General features: G+C 35.0%; 1 protein-coding gene across 1 annotated transcript in view; it reads right to left on the reverse strand.

Annotated features, from left to right (window-relative positions):
* The window catches only part of LOC124722880 (vacuolar protein sorting-associated protein 13A-like), a 752,258-nt gene that overhangs the window by 387,275 nt on the left and 337,548 nt on the right, over positions 1 to 27,435 (reverse strand). Inside the window, exons 28-29 of the mRNA XM_047248017.1 lie at positions 20,625 to 20,886; positions 6,579 to 6,687 (exon numbers count right to left, since the gene is read on the reverse strand). Coding sequence (XP_047103973.1) covers positions 6,579 to 6,687; positions 20,625 to 20,886 — 371 coding nt within the window. The remainder of the gene's footprint in view (positions 1 to 6,578; positions 6,688 to 20,624; positions 20,887 to 27,435) is intronic.

The raw sequence follows: 27,435 nt of genomic DNA on the forward strand, positions 1-27,435 counted from the left end.
TGCATGAGTACAATGTATGAAGACATGCAGATTGAAGAGCTTGACAGTGTTAAATTTCTGAGACTAAAACTCAATAATAAATTCAGATGGGAATGGCATACTACAGAATTGTTTAAGCACCTAAACAAGTCTGTATTTGCAATGAGAATGATGTCAGATGTAGGAGACATAAATATAAAATAACTTGCATACTTTGCTTACTTTCATTCTGTTATGTCATATGGGATAATATTCTGGGGCAACTCATCAAACCGAGCAAAAGTTTTTAGGGAGCAAAAGCATGTGATAAGAATCATTTGTGGTGTAAATTCAAGAACATCATGTAGAAACCTGATAGAAGAAATTTGTATTCTAACCACTGCTTCTCAGTATATTTATTCCTTAATGAAAGTTGTTGCAACTAATACATCTCTATTTCCATCAAATAGCTCAATACATAGTATTAATACTAGGAATAAGAAGAATCTACATAAAGACCTAAAATCACTTACCTTGGTCCAAAAAGGGGTCCAATATTCAGGAACACACGTTTTCAATAAATTGTCAGCAACCATTAAAAACTTGGTTTCAGATAAAACATGATTTAAACAGAGATTGAAAGACTTTTTGATAGGCAACCCTTTCTACTCCATAGATGAATATCTTACAGAGACTAAGCCAGCATAAGTAAAAATATCAGTTAGATTTCAGTTTTGACAACACTTGGTCACAACAGTCAAGATTAGGTATTTTGTGTATGTTAAATTTATTAATAGTGCGTAGTAGTGTTTCATTCTGACAGCACATTAATTCTATAAATATTAGCAGCTCCTGTTTACTGCATTGTATTAACCTATTTCGACTATCTTCTGAAAATGATCAGGGTAGTATGTACTATATTCAAATGTTTTATGTTATACCTTCTGAAATGTTCCACACCCACAAGAATCATCTCATTATTTGGGTCTATGGAACGAAAACTGAATCAAATCTAATCTATAATCTATTTGAGTGATGTCAGATGAAACACAAAGAAGGATGATAAAGACTTCTAACTCTGAGGTGCATATACTGTGCAAATTCTATAACATATTAATCAGTGGAAAGAACAGAATTTCTACAGAGGTTGGCCTGAGAAATGATGAAACCTCAAATTCAGTACAGATCTGCTGTCCCTAAGTATCCCATCGAATTACAATCCCATGCATGTGTTTTACTGGGCATAAATTCGGCAGTCACACCACAAAACAATACCAGAGAAGGTTACAAAGGATGCTGCTATGAGTGTGCAACGCAGAAAGGCTAGTAAACTGTGATATGGTGTCATAAATGAAAACAGTTGATATGTTTTTCTCATTTACATACCATATTTGTTAACTATATCTGAAATAATTTATTTTATGTTGTTTTGCAAATTTATGTTTTATTTCCATCATCATACATACACAAAGATACAAAAAAATTAAATACAATGAGTGATTAAAAAATCAAATGGTGGACAGGAGTTCCCTACATGTCTAACTACATAATAGTATAGCATGCACTTACTGCAGGGTTAACAGGCTAGTAATAACATTTTGAATTTCCTGCAAACTTTTGCTACTAGTTTGCAAATGACTGTGGTATCTAGCTCTTGAGGTAGTAGAGCAATATGACAACAATGAAAAGTATATAGATATGACCAAGTTCATTCCCTGATTGTTGTTGCTATGGTGATTGTTCTGCAAACAAATACCTGTCAATTAATTCATTATTCTGACCCAACTACAGGACTGATTCTATGAACTGACTAGTTGGTTAGAAAAAGGAGTATATTATTTATTATAAAATTCATTAATGAGTGTATATACGTGGAATTACTGTTAGTATTTCCAGTTCCTTGAATAGGCTCACCCTGACCCAACTATAGTACTGATTGTGTAATTGACCTGTTGGTTTCAAAAAGGGATACATTATTTATTATAAAATTCATTAAGGAGTATATATACTGGGAAGTACTGTTATTATTTCCAGTTCCTTGAATAGGCTTATCCTGACCCAACTATAGTACTGATTTTGTGAACTGACTTGCTGGTTTGAAACAGGGACTAATTATTTATTACAAAATTCATTAAGGATTATATATACTAGGAAGTAGCTATTAGTATTCACAATTCCTTGAATAGGCTTGTAACAGAATGTTCTTGAATTTGCACCACAAATAATATGTATAAAACAATTCTGGGTTGATAAAACTTTAGTTTGGCTTGATGAGTTACCATAAATTTGTATGACATTATAAAATCAAAGTACAAGATGTATGCCAGCTATCACCTATGCCTGACAACAATCAAGGATTTGTTTTGGCACTGAATTTATTATTAAGTTGTAATTCAAAGAATTTTACACAGTCATCCCACTCTATCTGTTTACGATCACATTTTAGAGATATGTTACGTGGAAGTATTATAAGACCTGAACTGCATATAGTGCGTGCTTTTGAAGTTTCACCACAAAGAAATGGCTATAAACTGTTTATTTATTTTTATGAAAGTGTTATTAACAGTTATTTCTGAATGTATAGTTTATCTACAATTTACTGAAATGTTCTACATCATCTGTATAAAAAAACAGAAGCTTTGCACTGGTAATGTTAGAAATATAACATCATTACTATACACAAGAAAAAGTAAGGGCCCTAAGATAAATCCTTTTGGGACACTACATACAATTAGTTCCCAGATGGATGATGACTAGTAGCTTAATACAAGACTCTTTCTTATTAAAAACTTTCATTTCTTGTTATGTAGGTATGCCTTGTGCAGATTTTGTGTGTGTTCCAGTAGCAACTTAATATCTTTAATTTACATAAAAGGATATGCTGATTTACTCAAAGATCTTTGACAGGTGACAGAATATATCAGCAGTATGTCATTTATTATCTAATGACTCACTTAAATTCTCACTGTACATGTAAAAAGCATACTCAATATCAGCATCTTTTAGAAATTTGAACTCTAATTTTGACAGCATTGACTGCCTGAAAACAAAAGTGAAGCACACAGAAAGGGAGAAGGGAACAAAATGGAACATCACTGGTTGAGAAGGTACATGACATTTTTTTGTGATTAAAATATAGAATCAAATTTACAAAGAACTTGGCACTATGTGCCAACTTATCAAAACGGCATTGCATCCCCTCTGGTCTGGAAGCATGCACCAATTTGGTTGAGAGGGTGTCATAAAGCCAGTCTATCTTCTCTTGAGACAAGCTGGTCCATAGCTGTTGTATTAGATCCTTGATAGCCCAGATACTGACAGTGGGACAAAGGTGATGCATGAACTGGTCCCACATATGTTCTATCAGGAAGAATGGGACTTCTTCCCAGGTTGCAACCATATCCAGCAACAATGGTCATCCAGGCTAGTGTAGAACCATGATTTGTCAATGGACACAACATGACACCATTCACTAGCAGCCCACACTTCTCAATTATGACTTCACTACAAACACAGCTATATGTATTGTGGTGTTAATTGCAGTTTACACATGGGACAGAAATTCCAGCCAATGATAGTCTCCAACCAATTGTGTGGGATGATACAGAATGTTGCAGGGCATACACTACTCCATGTCCAGATGTGAAGTGGTTGCAAAGTGCTTGGTACACAAAATGGTGATTTCTCTTTATAATGCCCAGACATAGTAGACTTGAACATAGATGTCAACCATGCCTGCCTTTGTGTTCCTGTGGAGTCCAACACTAGGCCACTGTCACATCTGAATTACCCACAAAACTGAATATTCGACAAGTTGACCAGACTTAACAATCATGCCTGTTTCAAATTCTGCCAGCTACTGACAACACTGTCTCATAATGTAGCATCTCTGCATTCTTCACAGTGATTACTGAACATCTGACACTGTTCATGTATCTTATACACCCTGCCATGTCTGGTAACAACACTTAACATAAACAACTCTAATGCAACCAAATGTTCTACCTGTCACGGAAAACTGCAACTCCAATCAGTTACATACCCATCAATCGTGTGTATGTCTACATAGCTACATTGCCATCCAGCCATGCTTTGGGGTGCTTAACTTTTTTTTTGCCAAGCAGTGTATTATTGTACATTAGTTTTTCCAAAATTTTTGATAATTATGGCAAAAGTGCAGTAGTATGGATGTTTTATGTTATTTCATTATCTTCTTAGTCATACTGACATTTAATTTTTACATATTAAAAGCAATCAGGAAAGAACTGGATAGGCAAAAACGTAGTATCTTAGTAAACTCAGGAAAGCACTTCTTAATTAACTTTTTTAATTTTTAAATTTATTTAAAAGAGTTTACCATGAAAAGTACTTCTTCGGGCGAAGTGAAGGTAATATTCATGTTGTTGAATTTATAAGTTCCAGTACCAGATATACCATGGCAGCTTTTACTAAGTCTGACAGTTGCATTTTTAAGTAAAAGATTTAAATGCTTCTGAAGAAACTTTGCAGCTCTGCATAAATCTATTAACAATTCATCATTTACTCTTAAATCTATCTGCTACGCCTCTATTCTGGTTCTATTAATTTCCTCCTTTACTATATTTTCTTTATTTTTTTTTTTTTTTTTTTTTTTGTCTGCTGTGCCTTTTTCCCTTGTTATGCATTCATTTCAATGCTGGGATATGAATTATTTCAATTTAATGCCACAGGTTAATAATCACAAAATTATAGTTACTGTCTTAGTATGGGAAAATTTTAATGTGCATTGGCAATTTTAAAGGCCACCAAGAATGTTCTGAAAAGCTACATTTTATAATTAGGATATTTCATAAACTGACATGTTTTAGTAAAACTACACATTTTTGAAAAGAGAAAATTTCAGTTGCAAATCTATAACAAAGGATATTAGAAAGAATTACATTTTAAGTTTTAAATATTTATGACCATATTAAACAGTTGGTTTGTGGATTGGGGGGGGGGGGGGGGGGGGGAGGGTGCTGAATTTTGGCATGCCCATGGTTGACAGGTGTCATAAATTTAGAATACTTCATTAAATAAAATGTTATTTCCACAACTCTTATGAGCAGACTATAATTGTACTAAGAATAACAAAGTTTAGTGAAAAACAATGTGAACTTAGCAGTTTTTAGTTGTATTTTCCATTCAAGTTATTTGCACTGAATATATCACTGCAGTTCGGATCTGAGCAATTTTCTAAAATAATCTACTTTTGGCTGACTAACTAACCTTATTAATTCTGAATTAGTACATTTGTATCCCGATAACATTCAATGTAAACAACTGGATTTCATGGTCTGAGATGTCATTATTTCTTGGTTTTGCAACATAATTTTATCCATTAGTTTTATGTCAATTGACATTATAACCAATGGCTCTTTTGGAGGAATTAGCTTCACTAATTAGTTAGTTTACAGTAGGAATTTACTTGAGGGATGATGTTAATGACTGCAATAAACTCCTGGTGGAAGAATTTCAAAAATATGTACGAAAATGACAAGTAACCACAATTTCTTTTTTGTTTTGTTCTTAAATGTGACAACAGGGCTTCTAGCTGATTTATGAACAAATTAAAATTTCCCACAGGCACTTGATACAAATGGGCATTTATAAAGGATTTATTTTAAAAATCTACACCTGTTGCACATGCTTTGAAATGCTGCTCTAAGAAAAATTTATTAGTGTGTATGTTTTTAAACATATGGTGATTCCTGATGAATGTGGCAACTTTTCCTTTCTCTGCTTCTGCTCTACATAAGTGAGATGTTAATCTAACTCCAGTAACACATCTACACCACTGGTCACACGATATACAATCAGACAGGTAATTTCATCTGGGTTTTACAACTCTAATGAACAGATACAAATTATTACTTCTGTTCCTCAGATATTGTGATGCAACAATGGTAACTGACACTTTACACTGACCTTAATATAACTATACAAAAATATAATTTCTGGTGATTGTCAAGAATCTTCTCCCCAAACAGTTGTTGGCAAGAATGGATTATACTAGAACTATACTGTTTAGTTACTTCCTCAGGTGGATGGTTGTTTCAGTGTTTCAGTCATAACTTCCAGGAAGGAAAAAATATCCACTCATTTGGACTGATGTAGACCTTTCATCTGTTTTGTCTCTATCCAATCTTTAGATTATGTTGGTGCTGTCATACTTCTAACCTCCTCATAAATACTGACATTCCATTGGCCAAGAATTATTTTTCTCATGTATGCACCTCACAAGGTTATTGTGCTTGAACCTCTGAAAGATTAAAACTGTATACCAGACCATGTCTGATATCCAGATCACTGCCTTTTGTATGTAATGCCCTTACCAATGGAACTACCCATGCATGACTCACAGCCCACCTAAACAGATTCATTCTGCCAATGTGTTTTAAAATATTTTTCAAACTCCACAGAAGCTCTCTTGCATACATTGCAGAATTAGTACCCCAGAAGAAAGGATGTCACACAGAATGGCTTAATCAAAGCCTAGAGGTTGTTTCTAGAGTGAATCTTACATTCAGAAAATCTAATTTAGTAAATTTCACTTGCATTTAATGAATTTGTAAAGCAAAAATAGACATATCAATACATACCTGATGAGTCATCTGAATATGATGCTCCAGAAGAGAAATAGCCACTTGTGCTATCAGCTGAGCTTGGTGGTCGATGTGAGGGCCTCATACCTTCCACAGTCACTTTATTCTGACCATGAAACAATGAACAAACTTCAGTTATACTTAACCTGAGAACTTAATTACTGTGGAATAAAACTTATAATGATAAGTGAAAGAACTATAGCAAATAATCAAACAGCTTAACCTCTCATTGTTTGATTACATTATGTGAATTGTATTCCATGGAGAGCAGTCTCTGGGATAGGGAATGAAAGATATATATTTTTAAATAAAATACAAAATAATGACTTAACTTTATGAAGCATCATAATATTCTCAACCAATATTAATTCTGCTATAAAATAATACATAAGTGTAGCTGTAAGGATATCCTTCCATGAAGTAGGAGTAGGCAATTTAATCCCAAACTACACTACATTACTTACAAGGCATTTAATATGCTGTGGTGGGTTTCTGAACACATGTGCACAGGTATCTGGCTCTGACTACTTTTTATCCTTGTTTCCTTTCTGCTGCCCTACATCCAGCCAACGTGGTACTTACCACACCTTTACATAGGTCATTATTAATATGGGGCCATGACTCCCAAAGGCATTTTAAAGCTGCTGCTAGCTCATCCCTCCCCCAACCTCTCCCCTCAATAAGGAGTAATTCTTCTAACCCTTGTATCGACACCTAGTATAACTGCATGGTAAAACGTGAGATCATGGTTCAAAGTGTTTGCACATTATGAATCTATGGTATGACTTGGGGTCAAGCCTGATATTTACATAGGTGGATGGGGAAAACTGCCTAAACCATATTCAGGCTCACCAGCACAACAGCCCCCATCACTACTCTATGCAGCAGATCTGGTTTGGGGCCAGGGTGCCTCCCATGTCCTATGGGTGATTTAATGTGCTTAGCCATCTGGACTTGAAATCCTTTTTGTATTAAGATTAAATCCTTAAACGTTTTGTGCAATTTATTTCTTATACTTGTATTAAAAAGGAACTGGTATTTGAGATTATTTTTTGAGAGAAAAAAATACTGAGTGACAACTGATGGACATTAATGAATAAACATACTGTGAAACACTTGTCCAGATAACAGTTCTTCTAAAGAGGTTTCTGTAGGGTGTTCTAGAACTAACATTACACATTATTTTTACAATTCTTTTTTGTATTCTGGAAATGTAATGCCTGGAAAATGAATTTCCCTAAACAATAATTCCCTGATTAACTAGTGAATATAGATATGTAAAAAATATGAACAGAGGTAAGGATGGAGCCACCCAAGAGGTAGAAGTCAACATCAATGAAGGTGGCACATTGGGCTAAGGATAACCAAGTGAAGTGTCTATGAGAAAAGATCTTCAGGTCGTGAAGGAATGAGGATAGGTGTCTTGGACTTAATCCACATCATGAAGATCTCATCATTAATGGGAACCAGACAAGGGGCTTGGGTTTTGTGAGGCTAGGAAGATTTCCTCTAGTTGGCCCACAAACAGACTCACATAGGAGGCTTCCATATGGGTGGCCATGGTTATGTCATTGATTTGCTTATGTATATTATTCTCAAAGGAAAAGTAGTTCTGTATGAGGGTTTAATTGGTTAGGTGAAATGATGCAGTGGGTTTGGAGTTGGAGGAGATTGGGAGGGTAGTATTTGATAGCAGCAATAACACTGGCATGGGGGATGTTGGTGTATAGAGTTGTGTCATCCAAACTGATAAGCTGAAGTGCTGCTGGTAATGGGAGAAGGTTGAGAGTTGGTGAAGGTAGTGGTGTGTATTTGTAACAAGAGAGGCTATGCTGTGTATGCTGTGAGCAATTATTTGGAGGTGTTGGTAACCAGCTACAAAAGTTCATCCAGGACTGTCAGGTTTATGGATATTAGGAAGCATGTAAAAGATGGGTATGTAGGGATCTCTAGGGTTGGCTACAGGGGAAAGATTCTGAGATGGGCCTAAGGATTAAGGTAGGGATTGGAGGTTAAGTCTGCAATTCTGGGATAGGATCACTATGACAGAGCTTGTAGTTGGAAGAGTCAGATCGTGCCGTTGGCACTGGAGGAGTCTTTTGACTTCATGTTGGAAAATTAAATCATGGCCTGTACTGAGGTTGAGAATGGATCTTCTTTCTTCTTTTAAAATGTGTTACTTCTTGGGAAGGTACCTGAGAAAGTAGACTGAGTAGATGACTGAGAAAGAGATGGTCACAGCTGGATAGTGGTATAACCTAGTCCTCCTCAGCCCAAGTGTCACCTTCCTGGACACTGACCACAACATCTTTCATGGTTTTATCCTACCTCTGTACACATCAAGCCCACTAACAAACAATAGTACTTGCATTCTGATAGCTGTCATCCATTCCACACCAAAAATTGCTCCTATATAGACTGACTGCTCACGGGTAGCATACATGCAGTTATGACAATTCTCTTTCCCTTCATGCAGAAGGACTCACTAATGTCATCACAGACAGGCATTATGCCCCAATCTTAGCCTGCAAACATATTTCCTGCACTATATCCTCACACATCCTCCCACCGTCCTCAAGAACTGGCTGCAAATGAGCACCACTCTCACTACGCAATATCAATCCAGACTGGAACAACTGAACCATGTTGTTCATCAGTGGTTCCACTATCCATCACTGTAGCCACAAATGAGGAACATCCTAACTGATGAGCACAACAAGAATGAAGTCAAAGGCTGCTTCACAACCTATGTCACCTGTATGCTTCCACCGGACACCAGTGTTTTTTTTAATAACATAGATGGTATTAAACCTTACATCACATCATTCCCATATTCTTCCTTGACTCAAATCTCCATCTTCCTTGACTGGGGGGGGGGGGGGGGGGGGGGGTTGAGCATACATGCATTGCATGTATGAGTACTCTAACTTGTTAAACAATTCATCTGAAAGCTACTGAAATTTTCATTCTCTTTTGTGTGTGTTTTGACAATCCAACATGTCTACTATTCAGTGAGTTGTCTCAATTACTCCTAAATTACTTACAAAAAATTAATATGCTTAATATTGTGTAGTAACAGTCATAATGTGATTGGACTGACACTCACTAAAACATTGTGCCATGTAAATGAACTCACTTGGCTGGAAACCTGACAACTTAAAATTAATTCAATGTTGTTCTTTTCAGTAAAAAGTATTGAAATGTTTTTTATTTGTATTTTTGGGATAGTACCAAACAGTCAAAACATGCGTCTTCACTTAAATGCAAGCTGAACATCATTTATGAGTGCTAAAAATAATGGAGAACAGAAAACAGAATCCGGTGGTATACTGTGACTGAGCTCTATAAATTCAAGAGTGCATATACGATTGTGCAGATGGGATGGGTGTATATTGCTTTGTGTTATGCATGAGATAAAAACCATGAACCTACAGTGCCTATAAGGTATGCACTTGTGCGTGAGAACATCATGGTGCACACAGTAAAAGACTTCAGCTAAATCAGAAAATATCAAGAAACAAACTACTCGTAACAGTCACAAAGCATGAGAGACTTACTATTGTTAAAATGCTAGTGAGGAAAATGTAATAGTGCTGTCAAGTGTAATTATGGTAGTATACACATTTACTTTTGAAGAAAGTTATTCTCACCAGAGGAAGAATGAATATTATGAAAGGCAAGACCCAATGGACAGTGTGATGACGTTTAAGACATCAGATAGCAAGAAATAGGGCACAATACTCAGGATACATAATGTAACAAAATTGTGGCTGAGGATTATGATTATCCATCAAGAGACAAAAGTACAGTTCAGTGCGAGACTAGAGATGCACATCTTCTTCCAATGCTAACCTAAAAATTCCTTAAAGCTTGTAAATAAAAAATAGTGCATATACAGACTTGTACTGATATTATTAAATATCTGCCAAAGAGAAATATGCAGATGAGCTGTGATGTTGTTCACATTAAACTGTACAAGCTTCTAATGAAGCAGAAAAGCCAATGATGCTGGCCATGGTGTAAAGACCAAGTAAGAAAGAAATACCTCCATGTTCATCAAAATGCACCAGCAAATGCCACATTCAGTGTCATAAGGAAATAGTTTACCTTTCATTCGAGGTTGCAGTACATAATAAAATGTAGTGAGATTAGTGACTGAGATTTAAGTAAGTACATGCACACAAGAAGAATTTACTTTTTATATTATGTAGTGCATACAGCATACAGCTGAATAGTTAATAGTTAAGTAATATGAGAACTCAAAACTAGAGTTTTCTTAATGATGTAGTTGCATTACACACACACACACACACACACACACACACACACACACACACAAACAAACAAACAAACAACAGGATAGCTAAGATGACAATTCTACACTCATATATATTCACAATGTTGAAAAACTGAGCAAGAATGATGAAATAAAAATCTTAATTGGAAGTTGGTAGTTCTTAATCAAGAAGTAACATGCATAATTTCAAGCTTCAGGAAATAATAATTCAAGAAAATCTAGATAATAATTACAACACTAACTGAGGTTACCAGATTCTCATTTAAGGAGGAGGGGCAATAACTGTTAAATTACAATAGAAATTAATTATGGGCATTATGGGATTGTTGTAATAAGTGCTTGTTGAGAGATAGCAAGGCACTAGCCCCCAATATAACCTTTCCTGCATGCTATACTAAATTCTTGTACATCTTCTGCACTAAACACAACAAGTCTGCTGATGAAAGACATAGAACAGCTCTTACATGTCTACTATGAGAGCAACAAAGTAGACTGGTAATATTTTGAAACCACATCGTCAAGACCCCACCACTGGCCAATTTTAGAATATATTTCCAATTCAGATGCAACAATGGGCCTTGAGAACAAAAAATTTCTTCCAAGTACTCATCTGTATTTGCTAAGGAATTAACCATAATGCAGAACACAGTCTTTAGGTAAGAGCCTGTGAAAACATTGATAATTAAGTAGTAACAACAATTCTTAATTTGAAAATAAAAGTACTCATTCATTAACACAGTGCTGGTTGAAACTTCCTGGCAGATTAAAACTGTGTGCCAGACCGAGACACGAACTTGGGACATTGATTATTGGTGGAATTAAAAGCTGTGAAAGGCAAAGGTCCCGAGTTCGAGTCTCGGTCCAGCACACAGTTTTAACTTGCCAGAAAGTTTCATATCAGTGCACACTCTGCTGCAGAGTGAAAATCTCATTATGGAAACAGTGCTGGTTGGTAATAATTGACTTCCTTTGCTGAAAAGTTTACAATGGGGTGAAAAAAACAGCATTACTTTCAGTGATTTTTCATCAAGATTTTTATTATTGCTTCAATGTCTCACGCCCAGAAATGACCTTTACAGTAAATGACTACAAAAAGATTCAAAAAATAGCTGGATAAATCATGAAGTAAAAACAGCAAGAGAGAAACTTAGACTTTTCCAATATGCAATGATAAATAATAACAATAATAATAGACTAAAGGTAGAATTTAAGAACTATCAGGATTACTATAAAGATCTTCTGCTTGAAACTAAAAGTAAATATGTAGCCACAATGTTAAGAAACTCTACTAACACAGGTTTAGCTGTTTGGAAAGTAATAAATAGCTTTAGGGATTGTAAGAACAGGTCAACAAGTGATTTTACTATAAACCATAAAGGGCATATCATGAAATGTCAATGACAGATTGCAAATGTTTTTAATGAGTACTTTTCTTCTGCTGTAAAATCTGTCAATGAGCATTTTAAGAATCTTCAGCATAGATATAGGGGCATTCCAATCAAACAAAGCATATTCTTGACCCCAACCAATAGAAAAGAAGTCAAAAACATGGTAATGTCATTAAAAAATACAAAATCAGCAGGCTATGATGGATTGTCTATCAGTACACTGAAAAGATGCATAGACAACATATCTGATGCCATGGCCACAGCAGTAAATGATATAATTGCATCAGGTTCTTTCCCAGACAGTCTAAAGACAGCACAAGTAACCCTGATTTACAAGAAAGGTGATAAATCTAAAATTGAAAACTACCGCCCCATCTCAACCTTACCTGCATTTTCTAAGGTAGTTGAGAAAGTTATTTATACTAGACTAATGACATTCCTGAATCAACACAATTTAATATTTGAAAATCAGAATGGCTTTATGAAAAACAAGTCAACATCAGTAGCAGCAGCACGATTAATAGACAAAATAATAATGGCCATAGAGGACAAGGAGTATGTAACTGGAGTGTTCCTTGATCTAGAAAAAGCTTTTGATTGTGTCAACATCACCATATCATGTGACAAGCTGTGGAACCTGGATATCAGAGGAACTGGCTATGAGCTAATAAAATTGTATATGAGCAATGGAAAACAATTTGTCCTGCTTAAAACAAACAGTGAGTCTTACAAATCTAAAATTACTGATAGCAAATATGGAATGCCTCAAGGTTCTGTCTTGGGACCCCTTCTTTTCTTGATTTATGTTAATGATATACAGTATTGTTCTCCTAACTGTACAAAAATATTGTATGCAGATGACACATCAATCGTGTGTAAACACAAAGACTATGAGAATCTGGAGGTATTGTGCAACAGTGTAACTAATGAAATAGCCAAGTATTTTAATGAAAGCCATCTAAATGTAAGTGCTTCTAAGACTGCAATGTTGGAATTTAACACAAGGAAACAAATAAAATTTGACATGAAATTATCCATAGGAAATGACATCGTAAAAAAGGAAAAATGGACAAAGTTCTTGGGAATTACAATCCAGGACAGCCTCAAATAGGACATGCATATTGATTCCTTAGCATGTAAGCTGTCGAAGAATGTGTTTGCTATAAATATGATTAGCAAATATTGTAAGGACATGTGTGTACTAAAAATTGCTTATCATTCCCTATTCTCATCAAACTTAAACTATGCTGTAGAAATATGGGGTGCAACAACTCAAGCCAACCTAAGCGCATTATTAATACTACAGAAAAAAGTTATCAGAATTATTTATGGTGCCAAACCTCGAGAATCATGTCGGAATCTGTTCCCAAAATTAGGTGTGCTTACCATTATAGGTGTATATATATTGAAAGTTATATTGCTTGTGAAAACAATAAATCCAAATTTCAACTGTGACCCGCACCAGTACGATACAAGGCAAATCTCAGATACCATGTAAATAGCCACAGAACAGTTTTATATGAAAAAAATGCCCTTCATGCTGGGCTGAAGCTAGCCAATGCCCTACCAAACAGTCTCACAACCCTTCCTACTAACAAATTAAAAGATCAGCTAAAAAGAATTCTAATTGAAAACCCTTTTTATTCCCTAGACGAGTATTATATCTGTATGAAAAGTGCTTCATAAGTATGTCAAGCTCATAGTTTTAAGTAACCTACAACTAATATAATGTTGATAAAAACAATATTAGTAAAAATTGTGATTGTATACTACCAAATGTAAAATCCATCAAAATGTAAAATTTATTAATACAAACAAATCTTTAGTTTGTAATTTATAAACTGATGTATTCAGAAGAATAATCTGTATGATGTCCTGAAACTGTATTATTTCTTGGGATTGTATCTGATTATTCGATGCTGAATAAATATTATTATTATTATTATTATTATTTCTTTCTTTTCTCAGACGTTATGTCTGGTCAAAAACGGAAAGTGACGCGGACCTTGATCAAGCGTGACTTCCTTTTAACTGTACGGTATATGTTATATTGCATTTAGGAACTTTCGGGTAGTTGAACATGTATCAATAATTACAGATTTCTTCAGTTGTATATATAAGTTTGGATGTAGCTATATTGCGTTGATGTACTGGTGTATATTGTGTGGTATGACTCCTGTAGTTGATAGTATAATTGGTATAATGCCAACTTTATCCTGATGCCACATGTCCTTGACTTCCTCAGCCAGTTGGATGTATTTTTCAATTTTTTCTCCTGTTTTCTTTTGTATATTTGTTGTATTGTGTATGGATATTTCGATTAGTTGTATTAATTTCTTCTTTTTATTGGTGAGTGTGATGTCAGGTTTATTATGTGGTGTTGTTTTATCTGTTATAATGGTTCTGTTCCAGTATAATTTGTATTCATCATTCTCCAGTACATTTTGTGGTGCATACTTGTATGTGGGAACGTGTTGTTTTATAAGTTTATGTTGTAAGGCAAGCTTTTGATGTATTATTTTTGCTACATTGTCATGTCTTCTGGGGTATTCTGTATTTGCTAGTATTGTACATCCGCTTGTGATGTGATCTACTGTTTCTATTTGTTGTTTGCAAAGTCTGCATTTATCTGTTGTGGTATTTGGATCTTTAATAATATGCTTGCTGTAATATCTGGCGTTTATTGTTTGATCCTGTATTGCAATCATGAATCCTTCCGCCTCACTGTATATATTGCCTTTTCTTAGCCAAGTGTTGGATGCGTCTTGATCGATGTGTGGCTGTGTTAGATGATACGGGTGCTTGCCATGTAGTGTTTTCTTTTTCCAATTTACTTTCTTCGTATCTGTTGATGTTATGTGATCTAAAGGGTTGTAAAAGTGGTTATGAAATTGCAGTGGTGTAGCCGATGTATTTATATGAGTGATTGCTTTGTGTATTTTGCTAGTTTCTACTCGTTCTAGAAAGAATTTTCTTAAATTGTCTACCTGTCCATAATGTAGGTTTTTGATATTGATAAATCCCCTTCCTCCTTCCTTTCTGCTTAATGTGAATCTTTCTGTTGCTGAATGTATGTGATGTATTCTATATTTGTGGCATTGTGATCGTGTAAGTGTATTGAGTGTTTCTAGGTCTGTGTTACTCCATTTCACTACTCCAAATGAGTAGGTCAATATTGGTATAGCATAAGTATTTATAGCTTTTGTCTTGTTTCTTGTTGTCAATTCTGTTTTCAGTATTTTTGTTAGTCTTTGTCTATATTTTTCTTTTAGTTCTTCTTTAATATTTGTATTATCTATTCCTATTTTTTGTCTGTATCCTAGATATTTATAGGCATCTGGTTTTTCCATCGCTTCTATGGAGCCTCTGTGGTTATCCAATATGTAATCTTCCTGTTTAGTGTGTTTTCTCTTGACTATGCAATTTTTCTTACATTTGTCTGTTCCAAAAGCCATATTTATATCATTGCTGAATACTTCTGTTATCTTTAGTAATTGGTTGAGTTGTTGATTTGTTGCTGCCAGTAGTTTTAGATCATCCATGTATAGCAAATGTGTGATTTTGTGTGGGTATGTTCCAGTAATATTGTATCCATAATTTGTATTATTTAGCATGTTGGTTAGTGGGTTCAGAGCAAGGCAGAACCAGAAAGGACTTAATGAGTCTCCTTGGTATATTCCACACTTAATCAGTATTGGCTGTGATGTGATATTATTTGAATTTGTTTGGATATTAAGTGTGGTTTTCCAATTTTTCATTACAATGTTTAGGAACTGTATCAATTTAGAATCTACTTTGTATATTTCCAATATTTGTAGTAACCATGAGTGGGGTACACTATCAAAAGCTTTTTAGTAATCAATGTATGCATAGTGTAGCGACCTTTGTTTAGTTTTAGCTTGATATGTCACCTCTGCATCTATTATCAGTTGCTCTTTACATCCTTGTGCTCCTTTGCAACAGCCTTTTTGTTCTTCATTTATAATTTTGTTCTGTGTTGTATGTGTCATTAATTTCTGTGTAATGACTGAAGTTAATATTTTGTATATTGTTGGTAGGCATGTTATGGGGCGATATTTAGCTGGGTTTGCTGTGTCTGCTTGATCTTTAGGTTTCAGATAAGTTATTCCATGTGTAAGTGTATCAGGGAATGTGTATGGGTCTGCAATGTAACTGTTATATAACTTAGTTAGATGTGAATGTGTTGAGGTGAACTTCTTTAGCCAGAAATTTGCTATTTTATCTTTTCCAGGGGCTTTCCAATTGTGAGTAGAATTAATTGCTTGGGTGACTTCATGTTGCAAAATTATCACTTCAGGCATTTGTGGTATCATCATGTATGTGTCTGTTTCTGCTTGTATCCACCGTGCATGCCTGTTATGTTGTACCGGGTATGACCATATGTTGCTCCAGAAGTGTTCCATGTCTGTTATGTTTGGTGCATTGTCTATTTTAATGTGTGTGTTATCTATTGTCTGGTAAAATTTCTTTTGGTTTGTGTTGAATGTTTGGTTTTGTTTCCTTCTATTTTAACTTTATTATTATTATTATTATATGGCTGAATTTGTGGCTAAAGAGATAATTTCAAAAACTGATAATTTCCTGTTATTAAGCATGGAGAGCAATTAATAATAAAAAGGTGTTGTTAGTTAAACTTCATGGTGATAATGCAGGACTACTGTTGTTCAATTTCTCTGTTAATCACTCTCAAGATAAGATTAAGAACTAAATAAATAAATTAATTGTACTTGTAGGCTACTGAACATCCTTAACCTTTTCACTGCTATAGATGACCTCTTTGTGTTCTGTGCTGAGGATACTTTTGTTATGGCTGTACTGCTTGCCTAATGCCAGTATCTGAGCTGAGAGATGGCATTCTGGCGGACATGATGTACTTATCATCCAATTTTTTTTTTAATATAGGATAAAAATTATTTGCTTTTTGTATATTTTACAGTCTGATATCTTCAATTAATAAGGAACTGAATTTCTTTTCATTATCCATCACACTTACTGCACTACAAAAAATTAAGTAAAACATTGTCTGTGCTAAGGCAAGACATTATGGCCAATATGAAAACTACAGGTGTGAAAATTTGATTTTTCCACATATTACAGATTGATATTTGCATTCTATAAAGAACTGATTCTTTTTCATTATCCAGCATATTTACTGCACTGCATCAAATTAAGTAAAGAACTGCATGAAATTTTAAAGTGTTGGCAGATTTAAAAATGCATGGTATAAACTTTGCATGTGGTAGATTTCAGTTCTCACACTGCAGTGAATTAAATGTAGATAAGGTATCAAAATTTTATTTAAAATATAGAGCAGAATGATATTTCATTTCATTCTTGAGTTATTCGGTTTTATATGCGATGGACAGTTGGACACGACATGCTCTGTTCCATCCATTCAGACTTGCCGGCTGCTATGAAACATGTATCATCCATTTTTAAGAAAACTGTTTTGTGAAAAAAATTAATTTTTTCACATTTTAGAGTCTGATATCTTTGTTTGATAAAGGACTGAATTTCTTTTCATTATATGACATAGATACTGTGTTGCATCAACCTAAGGAAAACATTGTCTGAAATTTTAAATTTTGCAGAGGAAAAAACTCATTCCGTAAACTTTTCATGTGGTTGATTTTAGTTCATATATTGCAGTGAATGAAATGTATATAAGACATTGAAATCTTATTTAAAATTATTTGCAGGAGGACATCTCATTTCATTCTCAAGTTGCTGGGTTTTATATTCAAAGGATGGCTGCTCGCAATGCACCCATTCATGTCCCTGTGCATCAGGAACCATAAGGTCATAACAATTGTTGTATCTTATAAATAATGCAAGATATCAAAATGAGGTTTTCTGCAAATTATGGCATGAAATAAGGCACATAAGTTTCACAATAAACACTGAAAACCTTTTTATTCACTGATATGTGGAAGCAACTCATCCGCACCAGTGAGAGGTCGGCAGCTCAGGACGTATTCAGACTCCATAGCACTATAGGAAAATCCAAGTGGCACCTTTATACACGTCCACAACACCTGGGGAATGGCATAGCAGGAGGTGTACACATGCTCACAGCAATGAAAGTGTTAAGCACTAAATACGTGAAACCATAAAACAATTTTTGTGTGAGAAACTGATAAAGGGCAATAAATGTCATATTTCAAAGTGTGAAGTTGTAGGTGGTATAACAATAATGTACTGATGAAAATTCTGAAGTTATAACATTTCTCTTTGACTTGATGAAAGAGTGTTTTTTTCCCTATAAGAATACTACAGAGTTAGTAAACATTGTATACATGTCAGAGTGCTGGCAAAGTATTACAATCCCTGCACTTTATTGGCTTTCAGCTAAGTGATGTTGGGGGGTCTGTGGGTAGACATGGTGAAGTTCATCATATTTAATATTACACCTCCTCACTGTGTAGCCCACAACCAGCGGTGTGGCAAAGATGCATTGGAGGGGAGAATAGACAACAGTGTTAGCTATAGTAGTTATTTAAAGCTAATAATATCAGTATGTGAACATTTTTTGTAGCTTATTAAATTTTTTCTTGTGACTGTAATGACACAGATGATAGTTTATCATCCATGAAGAGCAAATACGTTAATTTAAGAATGGTCTGGTGTACAGCTTTCACTTATTGTGAAGGTTTGTTTCAATGCACACTCCAATATAGCGCAAGGCTTTCAATTTTTAAGCAATTCCTACACTGTGAACAGGATGATCTTAGCTATATACTTTTTAGAAAAAATACTACCTGAATACAGTATTCAAAAGAGCTGTTGTGGAACTAGAAAGAAAATAGAGGTACTGGCTAGATGAAACTTTGGTGCAATCCAAATGGCAAATATTTCACACAAAAGGCTGCATTCTAAGATAAACTGCTGCCCAGAACATGGATTAATCATCTGAGAAGGTTTCATTTAAGTAGTTAATTGTTCTGTAGTTCATGTGCAGTTATATATTCATAACTTTTTGATACTCTAATACTCCATTTTTAAATGTAAGTATAAACTTATTCTGAAAACTAACACTAATGTGAAACAACAAAATAGGGACATGTTTATTGCTACCTGTATGAAGTAGGAAGTATAGCATATGGAGTGCTTCTCTCCTACAGATAAGTATTAATTTTTTTATAATGTATACATGGAATGTGGTAACAGAATATCAGTTCTTAGCACTTCAGAGAAACATAATTAACAGATTTTGAGATGCCTCTGTTGTAAGCTTCACTGTGCGTGAAGATATTTTCCATATGCTCTCATATTCATGCAGCCTAGTTAAAACTGCAGTATACTTAACACACATTCATGATGAGTGTGAAACTAAACAGTTTGTCATATGTAACACACAAAAAGAAACGTCACAGAATTATGAAAGTGAACCATTTCCAACATGCTTCCACCTCGACTGACATCTCTTCCCAACCCATTTGTCTTTACATATGTCTGCCTGTGCCTGTACATGTGTGGATGGATATGTGAGTGTGTGTGTGCGCGAGTGTATACCTGTCCTTTTTTCCCCCTAAGGTAAGTCTTTCCACTCCTGGGATTGGAATGACTCCTTACCCTCTCCCTTAAAGTCCATATCCTTTCGTCCCCTCTCCTTCCCTCTTTCCTCATGAAGCAATCTTGGGTTGCGAAAGCTTGAAATTTGTGTGTGTGTTTGTGTTTTTTATTGTCTCTATCAACATACCAACGCTTTTGTTTGGTAAGTTACAGAATCTTTGTTTTTTTTTAAAAATATATATATATAAGGTAAGTCTTTCCGCTCCCGGGATTGGAATGACTCCTTACCCTCTCCCTTAAAACCCACATCCTTTTGTCTTTCCCTCTCCTTCCCTCTTTCCTGATGAAGCAACTGTTGGTTGCAAAAGCCTGAATTTTGTGTTTGTGTTTGTTTGTGTGTCTATCAACATGCCAACACTTTCGTTTGGTAAGTTACATATATAATTTTTGTCCCTGAATTGACCCATGGTATTTAGTGTGACTGCTTCATGCCATAATATCAAATCCATTATCCTTGTTTGCATCATCTTTTTCTCAAAGAGTTAAACTATGGTTCATAAATTAAAGACATCATTCTACTTTTTAAAGTTTTCAGAACGATAATGTTGGTTACTCATTGGTAATGTTCTGAGGCTGTGGTGCATATTGTCCCCAACTAATTTCAGCCTGTCAAATGAATATTTTAGATAGTAAAATTGTGATGTAAAAGACATTGGAGTAATGGTGTAATGAAACCCTGCAAATGCAACTATAGCATTAGAATTACTCAGTAACTATTTTTCCTTAAATAGAACTTGTTTAAACAATGAGGCGTGAAACACCTACCTGACTTCCAAGGTCACCTACATAACCATGATTAACAACACCTCCATCTGCTGGTCTCTCTCCAGGAAGTGAATCCAAAATAAACCTTCCTAGGTTCACAAAAAATGGCACAGAGAAGTTGAGTCGAGTTCTTTCCACTAGTACATTAATGCACCGATCACCACCCTGTGTTTGATGGTAACTGATATCTATGACTGGTGGGGTGGAAACTGATATATTGCTGCTTTCCATTTTCATTTCACCACCATGAGACTGAAATATTCTGTAAAATTAATAAATCTTGCTGTAAAAAATGGCATATGAATGCTAAAATATGAGCCCATCAGTACAGGCACAGAAAGTATGTGTATGTAAGTGAATATCTTCTCATGCTGTTCCACTAATTTAGTTGATAAAACTTGTTTTCTCTGCAGCACAAAAAGAATACAACCAACTTTGCTTATTCAAGTAAGATTTCAATAGTTATAGTTTAACAGGTTAATTATGCATAAAAAACTTGTGTAATGTCTGTCATGGTCTGATGGGACAATACACACAGTATGGAGTCACTGTAAGGAGAAATTCCACCATGACAGGAATGAAAAAAAAAATTCACATTACCAGTAACAAGCCATTCAGATCATACTGCAAAAAATTGAATAACATATCTTACAGAAATTGTGTTAAGGTTTAAAAATCCCTATATATATATATATATATATATATATATATTGCAGAGGACTGGAAACTAATCATATCACACATTTATAATGCAAGATACAAAAATTAGTTAAGTTGTCACACACATATGCTACAAATTTTTGAATAAAGGACTTCAATACTCCACTACTGAATTAGTAAAAGGACTGTGAAGTAACCTACAAAGCTTCAAAAATCACTATATCTTGCCTGCAACACTGAAGAAATTTCTTTTAGAAAAAGAATTTAACAGGGTTGTTTGTGGAGTATATGAGCAAACAATAAACAAAATTCAGCTATTTTTCGCAAGACTAATGAAATTTAAAATGTTAAAAGAAAGGGAACTAGCCTTATTGTATTCTGTCACTCATGTGCAATTAAAAATAATAGTATGCAATACAAAACTGTGTTTATAAGCCCTTTGATAGCTTTATTACCAGAACCTACACTACCAACATAGATTATGTATTGTAGATCATCATGTGTTATAAGATTGTGTGCCTTGTAACAATCATGTTTGAACTATGTATGCTGTTATATGCATTTAATCTTTAATTTCCCTCTTATAGGTATATAGGTGTACAAATTATAATTCACATAAGCAATAAAACCACAAGTGCGCAAAGGCACCTATGAAATTGGTGCATCCTTTATACAGGGTGTCTTAAAAGAAAGTTTGTGCTTGACGTGTCAAAATAAAAAAGGAGTTTGAAGTCTATCAACAAAATCTTTATTTATTATTGAAATAAACAGTTTAGGAATTAACTTCTTAATGTCACTGAAATGCAATCCAGGACACCTATGGCACTCATTAAAGTGGTGAACAAAATTTTGCATGATTGCTTGGTGTGTAGACACTGGGATGGCTGCCATTTCAGTACAGATCTATTCTTTCAGTTGCTCTGGAGAAGTTGAATTATTTTTGACATACACTTTACATTTGACATATCCCCATAAGAAAAAATGCATGGGGTTCAAATCTGGACTGCATGGGGGCCAATTTATGTCACCCCTCCTGGAGATCAATCTGGCATGGAAAATTTCATGAACTCGCAGTATAGACACATTGGACATATGTGCTGTGGCTCTGTCTTGCTACAACCATTTTCTGTGGTGATAATCAGAAAAGTTTTGCAACTCAGGCACTAAAACATCATTTAATATCATCACATAATGTTCTGCATTCACTGTACTGCACGACCACTCTCGTCCTTGAAAAAGTACAGGTCACTTATTCCTTGAGCCAACATCATGGGCCCAGCAATAACTTTTGGTGAATTAAGTATTTTCTCATGCTTCTATTTGGGATTTGTTGCACTCCAGTAGCAGTGATTTTGCTTATGGCATGAATGTTAAGGTGAAAATGAGTGCCGTCAATACTGAATGTTATTACATGAAAGGCACTCAGTCACATCATTAACGAACTGCAGCCTATGTCTGGCAAATTAAGGCTTTAATTCTTGCAACCAAATGGATCTTGTAAGGGTGCAGTTTAAAGTCTTTTCACATAATTCACTGCAGTGATGATCTATACACATTTAAAGATCTTGCATGCTTATGAATGGAGAAGTTAGGACTGTCATGAACAGACCAATTTACACTCTCTACAGATTTGCCCATTCCTGATTACCTTGGTCACCTGGATTTCAGTTTGTCCAGTGTTGAACTGGTTTCCTCAAACATTCTGATCCATTTTCGGATGAGGGGATCACTTGGAGGAACATTTACATTATACAATCCATGACCACTGCGAAATTTCCTCCACAATACAATTGCCAAATCACATTTTTGTAAAATTCTCACAGAAAGAATTCAAAGTCCACTCCTAGAGAAGTGCTCCATATTGATTGAATTTATAAAATCCATGCAAGCAATGAATGTATCCATTACAATCCTCCAATTCGTTGCACATGCGTAGGCAGCTCTTCAAATATAAACTTTCTTTTGAGACACTCTGCATTAAAAAGACTTAATGTCAATATAATATCTCAGAACACACATCAGAGACATTCACATAGTATTCATACTGTCTGCTCAGGGGCCAGTGGCATACAGTTGATGCATAAATGTTTAGAGATGGACTGCCCGTTTCTTCTTGTCTTAATGGTTATTTGCATCTGTTCTGAGAGAGACTGATAATGTCTCAACACTAGAATCTCATTTTAATAGATGATATATAGATTCATACATAAAATATATAAATTTTGGCTATGTTTTTCTTATTATTTAAACATGGTTATGTACTGTAACACACTGTGTGCATAAAAGTAAGGCAAAATTGTCCTCATCCCAAAAACTACAAGGCTCTGCTAGGCACAATCTTATGGTTGTACCCCTTGCCTTCCTATGACCTTTGAACTGACTTATCCCATCAGTTGTAGGGAACCTAAAGTTAAAAACAGTGTTCAATTCCACTGGAAAAATCAATGCCTGAGTGGAAAGGTACTGTAAATGACATAAAAAATATCAATATTAATTGAAGATCGAACCCCATGCCTTTGGATTACTAGTCTGATACTTTCCCATTTAGCAACAGTAATTTTAGCACATAACAAATCATCAGACTGTAGGGAATTATTACAGTGAAACTGTGCAATATTTAAAAAGTCACTCATTATAGCATGTGGTGGTTTCTGAGGCTTCCACAAAAATTTATGGTCATGAATAACTACAGATGGCCTATTGAGAAACAAATACGTGATATGGACTGTTTTTCGGATGCCAGGAATTTTTATATCTGACAAGAAAAGAAGTTTGTTGTTATAGTGTCACAGACAGTGTGAGATACATATATAAAGATGCAGCGACAGATAACATGTAAGGGCTTTTTTATTGAAGAATCGGACGCTGCTAGGGATGAACTGTGACAAGAGATACACCATGGAATAAAATGCCACAAAAAAGTCAGGCAACTGTGGTACTAAAACAATCGACTTGACTGGGGAAAAAGATGAAGAATTACAGCCAACTATAAGCTAAGCCAGGTGGTTGGGATGGGTTGGTGGATGGTGGTGGAGGGGGGGGGGGGGGGGATATAAGACAACAAGGATGACCAGACAGGTCAGCAAAAGGTATTGAAGAAGGAGAAGTTTTGACTCTTCACAATGGGAAGAATGTTCAAAGTTTAACATACATTGATCATGAGATTATCAGAGTTTGGTAATCAGAGTAGGCTGGATAAAAACTCGTAGCTGGAATTGGACCACAATCTTTTAATATGAAATATCAAGACCACAAAACACATAAAAGTACAGTGTATACAATATGCTCAAAATGCCTTAATAGGGAATTACATCATATATGTTACTAACTGCATTCATATAAAACAAGTAGCTCAAATTACTTGTAAAGAAATTCAGATGAGGTAAAGAAAACACAGAACAACAATATGAAGTCTTTCCATAATGAAAATGAACAAAAAAGTTCGTAATAATTCATCACATGATGTGAATTTATTGGAAAGTTACAACTGTTATTTTAACATATAGTTTTATTTTTGTTTAAATGTGCATAATGTTACCTAGCTGCACATTTGGACATGCACATTTGTTGTTGAGCCTTACAAAACTGCGAAAGTCAAAAATACAAAGACATGCTGAACTACGCCGCAGTCAGCAACTGTAGAATTATGGATAAAATGGGAATCATATAGACAACTAGATGCATGTTAGAAGTTTATTCACACCTTCACCTAGGTTTCAACACATATAAACTTGTCTTCCTCAGAAGAAGTAATAACACGAGTTATATATATCGTGAAAAGAGAAATGAAGTCATCTGGCTTGGTCAACAATAAAATAATCCACTTAAATGCTATGGTGTAGTCATGTGGCTTAGTCAACAGTAAAAATGATCCATTTAACATATAAGGTAGATGTACATCACACACACAAACAGATAGTTGTTACTCTGTCCTGAACCACGGCTATGACTATTGCACTAAGTTCCATCGCTGTTACTATCAGCCAGCAGAACACGTCCCAATAATTCTTCAGATATTTGTATAAAAATAATTAGAAAAAAGTTTAATATTGCCACTCAGCAACTTAAATTTTGTTTTTTGTTGGTAAAATTGGCCCTATGGCAGAAAAAGTTTTGAATGAGTTACTTCAACTTAGTTCCAGCAATGGTCTATTAAAAGATAATAGACTGTTGTTGTAAAGCTGTTACTGAGGGTCTATCCCAACATTCACAAATACTCTATTTTTTAAATATAAATGGATAAGAATGACTTCTGTGGGAATAAGTAAATTACTATTAAAATTGCAATGAGTTTGCAAAAACAGAATTGTATTGGTACGTGAGGCGATGATAAAATAATCTGACATTCTACAAAAATAAAAGAGTAGAATGTGTATTGCCCACCTGAACCTAATTTTATGATTTTAATATGTTGATAATCCACAACAAGTAGGGATCCAAAACAAGTATGTCACTTATAAATGTTTCAGACGCACACATTAAGACAAATCACCAGGACTCTTCACCAAGCATTTCCTGTGTAATGCAGCAGAATTTCTGTATTTCAAATATTTTCATTCAGAATTCACATTTGGTTTAACTCATTAGGACAATGATATAAGATGAAAAAAATTTATAAGGTATTATGTATAGTATCCTGATAATGGGATTTACATGATGGCAACACCAGATAAAAGTAAGGAAAGGCAACCACTCGCCCTCAATTGATTCCTGGATGGTGCATACACAGTGACTGATAAGAAATCTCTCTCTATCTCTGTCTTCCTTGCTCACTCTTTCACTGACTCACTCTCGCATAAACACACACACACACACACACACACACACACACACACACACACACACACACACACACACACACACACACACGCAGTCATGTTGATACGACTGTTCACATGCAGTTGGATGCACAGAAAATTATTGTGGTATCTCGAATGGGGGGGTAAGCATGGGATAGGGAATTATATTCAGGCAAAGGAAGATGGGTGACTTACAGCAGCAGTTACAAAATGAGGATTAATTTTGATAACAATCACAAAACAGAGGAGGTGGGGCATCCCAATATGTCTTGCCCTATATATGTTGCCCACTTACAGTTAGAAAGAGAAAGAGAGAGAGAGAGAGAGAGAGAGAGAGAGAGAGAGAGAGAGAGAGAGAGAGAGAGAGAGAGAGAGAGAGACAGAGAGAGAGAGAGAGAAATTATTTCTATCAGAAAAACAGTGAACACACAAACACTAATGCAATTTAGTAATTGGGGCTATGTGTTTCTCTGGATTACTCACCTTTCATTTACTGTGAGTGGTTGCTTTTCCTCACTCTTGTTTCTAACTGTAAAATCTGATAATTTAGGGCAGACTTTTTCCATAATCTATATGTATGTGTGATGGTCAGCTATAATAGTTCCCCAATAGTATTTTGCACTGGTGTAAGATAATGACATATAGTTAATAAACAATGCTTGTATAAACAGAATTAGTTTGTCATTTTTAGAAGTTTTATTTTTTTCTTTATATATGCATAAGTGGTTGCACCATATATTTCTTTGATAGTTTTCGTTCCATTCAGCAATTGGAAACTGAGTTTCTGACACCTTACTTTGTTTAGATTTCTAGATACTGTATAAGACATACAGGATAAGTTTCAACTCTACTTATGAGCATTCAAATGCTGATCAGGGCTCTTTGTCAAGTGTTTTAACAACAGAAACCCTTGGTGTCAACAGCGGCTTGTCACAGAGTTCCAGAGCAATTAATTTGGTTTGTTACCACAGTTACTTTTGTGAATATAGTGCACTTAGAATATCTGCATACCATTCCACATATATGTAATATAAAAAAATGCATGTAGTGTTTGCAAAGAAAACATTTCTGTTGACCCACTGTTTACAACACAGTTAAATAACCTCTTACCTCTTTGCCCTCAGACTTGAACTGTGTTCTGCTCAGCCCTGTCTCAGGTTTTGCTTTTAGCAGTGTTAGTTGCACATTAGCAGTCATACAGTATGGACGGGCTTACGTATCTCCAGGAATTCTTGAGCATGTAAGACAATCCACGGTGCACCATTGTACAATGAATCATGATCATGGCAGTCATCATTTTGAACAGCTCCTGCAAAATAGTACGGTAACAAGTTCTTTCCATCACTCTTTGT

The sequence above is a fragment of the Schistocerca piceifrons genome, chromosome X (assembly GCF_021461385.2).
Source record: "Schistocerca piceifrons isolate TAMUIC-IGC-003096 chromosome X, iqSchPice1.1, whole genome shotgun sequence".
In the NCBI taxonomy this organism is placed as follows: domain Eukaryota; kingdom Metazoa; phylum Arthropoda; class Insecta; order Orthoptera; family Acrididae; genus Schistocerca; species Schistocerca piceifrons.